The sequence below is a fragment of the Mustelus asterias genome, unplaced genomic scaffold, assembly GCF_964213995.1.
Source record: "Mustelus asterias unplaced genomic scaffold, sMusAst1.hap1.1 HAP1_SCAFFOLD_1494, whole genome shotgun sequence".
Classification (NCBI taxonomy): Eukaryota; Metazoa; Chordata; class Chondrichthyes; order Carcharhiniformes; family Triakidae; genus Mustelus; species Mustelus asterias.
The window spans coordinates 80,893-89,608 of NW_027591439.1; the positions used below are offsets into that span (position 1 = coordinate 80,893).

General features: G+C 47.2%; 1 protein-coding gene across 4 annotated transcripts in view; it reads left to right on the plus strand.

Annotated features, from left to right (window-relative positions):
* slc30a4 (solute carrier family 30 member 4) overlaps positions 1 to 1,452 on the plus strand; it is a 38,090-nt gene extending 36,638 nt beyond the window's left edge. For all 4 annotated transcript variants that reach the window (XM_078206422.1, XM_078206423.1, XM_078206421.1 and 1 more), the window contains exon 8: positions 93 to 1,452. In XM_078206422.1, coding sequence (XP_078062548.1) covers positions 93 to 247 — 155 coding nt within the window. In that variant the 3' untranslated portion in view covers positions 248 to 1,452. The remainder of the gene's footprint in view (positions 1 to 92) is intronic.
* The last annotated feature ends 7,264 nt before the right edge of the window (positions 1,453 to 8,716 follow it).

Sequence of the window (8,716 nt, forward strand, 5' to 3'; positions counted from 1 at the left end):
TGGTTGTTGAGTCTGATGCTGAAATCTGACTGAACGTGTTGGAGATCTTCCTGCGAGCTGCTGAACTCTCAATGATATTTGTGTTTGTTCAGTTCCAGAGAGCTTCTCCAGGTGGGAGGATGTTCAGTCTAAAGCCCGACAGATCTTGCTGTGTACATACGGAATGCACCAATGCACGGTGCAACTACAAATCTTCAAGGAAACACTGGAGAATGTCTGCAACAAATGTAGATCCTTGGATATTTAGAGAGTCGGACTCGAGTTTTGGGATAGGGAGAAAATCTGTTCAACTAATTGCTCAGAAAATGTAGAACTAACAGCTTTTCTAGAATTAAAAAGCAGCATCTTGAAAATCTTAACCTGGCAACAATTCCTAAGGAAAAGCAGCTGTGATATTGCAACATGGCACAAGCTGATATCTCACTGCCGTCACTATGAAACTTACAAAGTTTGATTCATTGATCCTGGAGAATCAATATTCTGACTGATGGACACTCTGGGCAGTTATTGATTTGCTACAGGTTATGGTCCAAGTTTTATTTACTTTATTTTAGCTATTTAAATGAGATATTTTAGAATTTTTATTGACTTGCTGTAGTTGTGATTTAAATCCTTGCAGTATTGCTTATCCCAGGAACTAAGAAACCATGATGAAAATTGGTGAGTGAAATGGAATTATTGCAGCAGGGGGACAGTGGGCTGAATGGCCTCATTCTGTTTCATTCTATGAATTTTCAAAGCATCGGGAGTAGGTTCAGGAACTGGATCAAAGTCTGATTCACTACAACTAAGTTGTGCCAAAAGAATCATTAATGGTGTAAGTGCCTCTAATGGAGTTATATATTTATCTCTCTCCCTTCCATATGTGTTTACTTCCAATGCCAAGTCCAGCTCCCATTGTGGGGAGCTGGGAATAACTCCTGTTGCCAATAATGTGTTGGAGCAATGTTAAGGGTTTGCTGGGAGATGGTAGTTTATTTGATTTAATATCTTTCAGCACACTGTGTCCCATTTCAGCTGAGAATCCAGGTTGTGGTTCTGGTCTGTACCTTGTGTAACTATTGTCAGAATCTTTGTGTCACTAAATTAGTTACAGTTGAATGTGCAATAGTACAGTCTGTCTGGAAAATGGATATAAAAACTCTGCAGTAAATGGATACTACTTTATCCCATGTACCTTACCCGAAATAAAAACAAAATTCTGGAAATACTCAGCAGGTCTGGTAGAACCTGTAGGGAGGGAGTTCTAATCATCCGGAAACTCTATTCTCTCTCCACAGACCTGCTGAATCTATCCAGCATTTTCAGTTTATATGTCAGATTTCCAGCATCTGCAGTATTTTGCTTTTTACTTTATCTCCAGTTTTGACTCTGTTTTTACTGTTAAACAGTATTTTATAATCGACACTTTCAATTCTGTATTTTTGAAATAAATTTCTTGTAATGAGTTTTGTTTCCTGCCTGGATCGAAACATCAGTAACTCCCACCCCCGCCCCGGAAACCGCACTATATACACTCTCCATTCTTTTAAAAGAAAAATTAATGATTTGTACGGATTGGTGAGATTATTTTTGTAATTAATGAGCACCCAGTGTCTGAGCAGTGATTACAATTCCACACCCAGACTACACCTCACGCTGCTTAACATCATTAACTCAAGAAGCCTAAACTCAGCAAATAGACATGATAAAAGTTACTCGAACTATTCTTCTACATTCTGCCATTTTTCTAAACATTGTGAATAATTCTATGGGCTGTGGGTTCCCTCTGATACTCGATAATATTAATTGTTGGCTTTGCCAACGATTGACTAGAGGAGCAGTCAGGGCCTGCGGGAATCTCACTGCTGCTCTAAACGAGCATCTGGATTAATCTCATTGGCAACAGAGACCCGCGAGGGGTGGGCTTGAGGGAGCTGAAAAGGGAGTGTGGTGGAGGAATGGAAGGGGGGGTTGGATAAGAGAGAGGGGTTGGGGGGGTGGTTGGTGGTGGGGGGAGTGGGTGTTGGTGGGGTGGGGGATTTGGTGGTGGGGGGAGCGGGTGTTGGTGGGGTGGGGGGGGTTGGTGGTGGGGGGAGCGGGTGTTGGCGGGGTGGGGTGTTTGGTGGTGGGGGGAGTAGGTGCTGGCGGGGTGGGGGGGTTGGTGGTGGGGGGAGCGGGTGTTGGCGGGGTGGGGTGTTTGGTGGTGGGGGAAGTAGGTGCTGGCGGGGTGGGGGGGTTGGTGGTGGGGGGAGCGGGTGTTGGTGGTGGGGGGAGCGGGTGTTGGCGGGGTGGGGGGGGGGTTGGTGGTGGGGGGAGCGGGTGTTGGTGGTGGGGGGAGCGGGGGTTGGTGGTGGGGGGAGCGGGGGTTGGTGGTGGGGGGAGCGGGTGTTGGCGGGGTGGGGGGGGTTGGTGGTGGGGGGAGTAGGTGCTGGCGGGGTGGGGGGAGCGGGGGTTGGTGGTGGGGGAGCGGGTGTTGGCGGGGTGGGGGGGGGTTGGTGGTGGTGGGGGGGGTTGGTGGTGGGGGGAGCGGGGGTTGGTGGTGGGGGGAGAGGGTGTTGGTGGGGTGGGGTGGGGTGGGGTGGGGTGGGGGGGAGCGGGTGTTGGCGGGGTGGGGGAGTAGGTGCTGGCGGGGTGGGGGGGGTTGGTGGGGGGGGGAGTTGGTGGTGGGGGGAGCGGGGGTTGGGGTGGTGGGGGGGAGCGGGGGTGGGGGGGAGCGGGTGTTGGGGGAGGGGACAGTCTGTTTCGATGTCATTTGTGTTCCTGTGAATCTGAAACCCAAGCTCCGGAGATGCTGAGTTGTTGAGTGGGAAATGTGTTCCTGCTCTCTCTCTCTCTATCTCTGCTTAGAGAACTGGCAATCACCAGGCAAAACTACAAAGAACAAAGACAAAGAACAATACAGCACAGGAACAGGCCCTTCGGCCCTCCAAGCCCGCGCTGCTCATGTGCCCAACTAGACCATCCTTTTGTATCCCTCTATTCCCAGTCTGTTCATGTGGCTATCTAGATAAGTCTTAAACGATCCCAGCATGTCCGCCTCAATCACCTTGCTTGGCAGCGCATTCCAGGCCCCCACCACCCTCTGTGTAAAATACGTCCCCCTGACATCTGTGTTGAACCTTGCCCCCCTCACCTTGAACCTGTGACCCCTTGTGTTCGTCACCTCCGACCTGGGAAAAAGCTTCCCACTGTTCACCCTATCTATGCCCTTCATAATTTTGTACACCTCTATTAGGTCACCCCTCATCCTCCGTCTTTCCAGGGAGAACAACCCCAGTTTACCCAATCTCTCCCCATAGCTAAGACCCTCCATTACCAGGCAACATCCTGGTAAACCTTTTCTGCACTCTCTCTAACACCTCCACGTCCTTCTGGTAGTGTGGCGACCAGAACTGGACGCAGTATTCCAAATGTGGCCGAACCAACGTTCTATACAGCTGCAACATCATATGCCAACTTTTATATTCTATGCCCCGTCCAATAAAGGCAAGCATGCCATATGCCGCCTTCACCACTCTCTCCACCTGTGCTGCCACCTTTAAGGATCTGTGGACTTGCACACCCAGATCCCTCTGTGTGTCTATACTCCTGATGGTTCTGCCATTTATTGTATAGCTCCCCCTTACATTAGATCTACCAAAATGCATCACTTCACATTTATCTGGATTAAATTCCATCTGCCATTTCTCCGCCCAATTTTCCAGCCTATCTATATCCTGCTGTATTCTCTGACAATGTTCATCACTATCCCCAACTCCAGCAATCTTTGTGTTGTCCGCAAACTTACTAATCAGACCAGCTACATCTCCTTCCAAATCATTTATATATATCACAAACAGCAGAGGTCCTGGGCATCTGTTTTCTTCCTGTTGGGGAGCACTTCAGCGGTCACGGGCATTCAGCCTCTGATCTTCGGGTAAGCGTTCTCCAAGGCGGACTTCACGACACACGACACTGCAGGGTCGCTGAGCAGAAACTGATAGCCAAGTTCCGCACACATGAGGACGGCCTCAACCGGGATGTTGGGTTCATGTCACACTATCTGTAATCCCCACAACTTGCCTGGACTTGCAAAATCTCATTGGCTGTCCTGTCTGGAGACAATACACATCTCTTTAACCTGTGCTTAATGCTCTCTCCACTCACATTGTCTGTACCTTTAAGACTTGATTAGCTGTATTAGCATTCCAATCATTATTCTGTAAATTGAGTTTGTGTCTCTGTATGCCCTGTTTGTGAGCACATCTCCCACTCCACCTGACAAAGAGGCAGCTCTCCGAAAGCTAGTGGCATTTGTTACCAAATAAATCTGTTGGACTTTAACCTGGTGTTGTTAGACTTCTTACTAGAGAACTGGCCACAGCAATACAGCAGCCAGGTAAGTGCTCAGTGCAATATTACAATGTTTTTGAAACTCTCGCATTCTGTTAGTCCTGAACATGATGGAGTCTGGTTTCTATTCACTGCTCCCCTCCCACCACGCCCTATCACTCTCTCCTCTGGGGGTGCACTGGTAACTCTGTCACTCTCTCCTCTGGGGGTGCACTGGCAGTTCTGTCTCTCCTCTGGGGTGCACTGGTAACGCTGTCACTCTCTCCTCTGGGGGTCTGACATCCGAAATGGAATTGGCCCATCCAGATATTTCTAACTGGGTCACTTGGTCCAGAAACAAGAATTAACCTTCAGGGGCTAAGATTTTTCATAGAACCATAGAAAATTACAGCTCAGAAACAGGCCTTTTGGCCCTTCTTGTCTGTGCCGAACCATTTTATGCCTAGTCCCACTGACCTGCACTTGGACCATATCCCTCCACACCCCTCTCATCCATGAACCCGTCCAAGTTTTTCTTAAATGTTAAAAGTGACCCCGCATTTACCACTTTATCCGACAGCTCATTCCACACTCCCACCACTCTCTGCGTGAAGAAGTCTCCCCTAATATTCCCTTTAAACTTTTCTCCTTTCACTCTTAACCCATGCCCTCTGGTTTTTTTCTCCCCTAGCCTCAGCGGAAAAAGCCTGCTTGCATTCACTCTATCTATACCCATCAAAATCTTATACACCTCTATCAAATATCCCCTCAATCTTCTACGCTCCAGGGATAAAGTCCCAATCTATTCAATCTCTCTCTGTAACTCAGCTTCTCAAGTCCCGACAACATCCTTGTGAACCTTCTCTGCACTCTTTCAACCTTATTTACATCCTTCCTGTAACTAGGTGACCAAAACTGTACACAATACTCCAAATTTGGCCTCACCAACGCCTTATATAACCTTACCATAACACTCCAACTTTTATACTCGATACTCCGATTTATAAAGGTCAATGTACCAAAGGCACTCTTTACGACCCTATCCACCTGTGACGTCACTTTTAGGGAATTCTGTACCTGTATTCCCAGATCCCTCTGTTCAACTGCACTCTTCAGAGTCCTACCATTTACCCTGTACGTTCTACTTTGATTTGTCCTTCCAAAGTGCAATATCTCACACTTGTCTGCGTTAAATTCCATTTGCCATTTTTCAACCCATTTTTCTAGTTGGTCCAAATCCCTCTGCAAGCTTTGAAAACCTTCCTCACTGTCCACTACACCTCCAATCTTTGTATCATCAGCAAACCTGCTGATCCAATTGACCACATTATCATCCAGATGATTGATATAGATGACAAACAACAATGGACCCAACACCGATCCCTGCGGCACACCACTAGTCACAGGCCTCCACTCAGAGAAGCAATCCTCCACAACCACTCTCTGGCTTCTTCCATTGAGCCAGTGTTTAATCCAATTTACTACCTCCCCATGTATACCCAGCAACTGAACCTTCCTAACTAACCTCCCATGAGGGACCTTGTCAAAGGCCTTGCTGAAATCCAGGTAGACAACATCTACCGCCTTCCCTTCATCCACTTTCCTGGTAACCTCCTCGAAAAACTCTAATAGATTGGTCAAACATGACCTACCACGCACAAAGCCATGTTGACTCTCCCTAATAAGTCCCTGTCTATCCAAATATTTGTAGATCCTATCCGTTATCACACCTTCCAATAACTTGTCCACCACCGACGTCAAACTTACTGGCCTATAATTTCCCGGATTTCTTTTAAACAACGGAACAACATGAGCCACCCTCCAATCATCCGGCACCTCCCCCGTGAATACTGACATTTTAAATATGTCTGCCAGGGCCCCTGCAAGTTCAACACTAGCTTCCCTCAAGGTCCGTGGGAATACCCTGTCCGGTCCTGGGGATTTATCCACTCTGATTTGCCTCAAGACAGCGAGCACCTCCTCCCCTTTAATCTGTAAAGGTTCCATGACCTCCCCACCTGTTTGCCCTATTTCCGTAGACTCCATGCCCGTTTCCTCAGTAAATACGGATGCAAAAAAACCATTTAATATCTCCCCCATCTCTTTTGGTTCCATACACAGTCTACCACTCTGGTCTTCAAGAGGACCAATTTTATCCCTCACTATCCTTTTGCTCCTAACATACCTATAGAAGCTCTTTGGATTTTCCTTCACTCTGTCTGCCAAAGCAACCTCATGTCTTCTTTTAGTCCTCCTGATTTCCCTCTTAAGTAGCTTCTTGCACTTTTTATACTCCGAGCATCTGATCTGTTCCTTGCTGCTTGTACATTTCATACAACTCTCTCTTACTCTTAACCAGTGTTACAATCTCCCTCGAGAACCAAGGTTCCTTATTCCTAAGGGTGGTGGTTGATAGTAAATATTCATCATGGAGTGCGGTTACAAGTGGTGTACCTCAGGGATCTGTTTTGGGGCCACTGCTGTTTGTAATATTTATTAATGATCTGGATGAGGGTATAGTTGGGTGGATTAGCAAATTTGCTGATGACACCAAAGTCGGTGGTGTGGTAGACAGTGAGGAAGGGTGTCGTAGTTTGCAGGAAGACTTAGACAGGTTGCAAAGTTGGGCCGAGAGGTGGCGGATGGAGTTTAATGCGGAGAAGTGTGAGGTAATTCACTTTGGTAGGAATAACAGATGTGTTGAGTATAGGGCTAACGGGAGGACTTTGAATAGTGTGGAGGAGCAGAGGGATCTAGGTGTATGTGTGCATAGATCCCTGAAAGTTGGGAATCAAGTAGATAAGGTTGTTAAGAAGGCATATGGTGTCTTGGCGTTTATTGGTAGGGGGATTGAATTTAGGAGTCGTAGCGTTATGTTGCAACTGTACACAACTCTGGTGCGGCCGCACTTGGAGTACTGTGTGCAGTTCTGGTCCCCACATTACAGGAAGGATGTGGAGGCTTTGGAGAGGGTGCAGAGGAGGTTTACCAGGATGTTGCCTGGTATGGAGGGGAGATCCTATGAGGAGAGGCTGAGGGATTTGGGATTGTTTTCGCTGGAAAGGCGGCGGCTAAGAGGGGATCTTATTGAAACATATAAGATGATTAGAGGTTTAGATAGGGTGGATAGTGATAGCCTTTTTCCTCTGATGGAGAAATCCAGCACGAGGGGGCATGGCTTTAAATTGAGGGGGGGTAGTTATAGAACCGATGTCAGGGGTAGGTTCTTTACCCAGAGGGTGGTGAGGGATTGGAATGCCCTGCCAGCATCAGTAGTAAATGCGCCTAGTTTGGGGGCGTTTAAGAGATCCGTAGATAGGTTCATGGACGAAAAGAAATTGGTTTAGGTTGGAGGGTCACAGTTTTTTTTTTTTTAACTGGTCGGTGCAACATCGTGGGCCGAAGGGCCTGTTCTGCGCTGTAATGTTCTATGTTCTATGTTCTATTTACTTTGCCTTTAATCCTGACAGGAACATACAAACTCTGCACTCTCAAAATTTCTCCTTTGAAGGCCTCCCACTTTCCATTTACATCCTTACCAGAGAACAGCCTGTGCCAATCCACACTTCCCAGATCCCTTCTCATTTCATCAAATTTGGCCTTTTTCCAGTTCAGAACTTCAACCCGAGGACCAGATCAATTCTTATCCATGATCAGGTTGAAACTAATGGCACTATGATCACTGGATCCAAAGTGTTCCCTCACACTCACATCCATCACCTGCCCTAACTCATTTCCCAATAGGAGATCCAATATTGCATCCTCTCTAGTTGGCACCTCTATATACTGATGTAGAAAATTCTCCTGAACACATTTTACAAACTCTACTCCATCTAAACCTTTAACAGTATGCGAGTCCCAATCTATATGTGGAAAATTAAAATCCCCTACTATCACAACTTTGTGTTTCTTGCAGTTGTCAGCTATCTCTCTGCTGATTTGCTCCTCCAATTCTCGCTGACTATTGGGTGGTCTATAATACAACCCCATTAATGTGGTCATACCTTTCTTGTTTCTCAGCTCCACCCATAGGGCCTCTGTAGACAAGCTCCCTAATCTATCCTGCCTGAGTACCGCTGTAACATTTTCCCTGACCAACAATGCCACCCCCCCACCTTTTATCCCTCTGCCTCTATCCCGCCTGAAACATTGGAACCCTGGAACATTGAGCTGCCAGTCCTGCCCCTCTGGTTCTGGTGGTGAGTTCTGATCTGCAACATGAACCCAGTCGCCGCTGGCCTTTTCCAGCCCTTTCTTTGCAATGTCAGATTTGCAGCATCTGCAGAATTTTGCAGCATTCGGATACATTCCTGACCCGGAGGGAAATCAATCCAATAACCCAGTCCTGGAGTGACACAGCTCAGGGTCTGCCAGGAACGGGGTGAGTTTGGACTTGTTTAATCTGATGGGAACTTGTCCAACA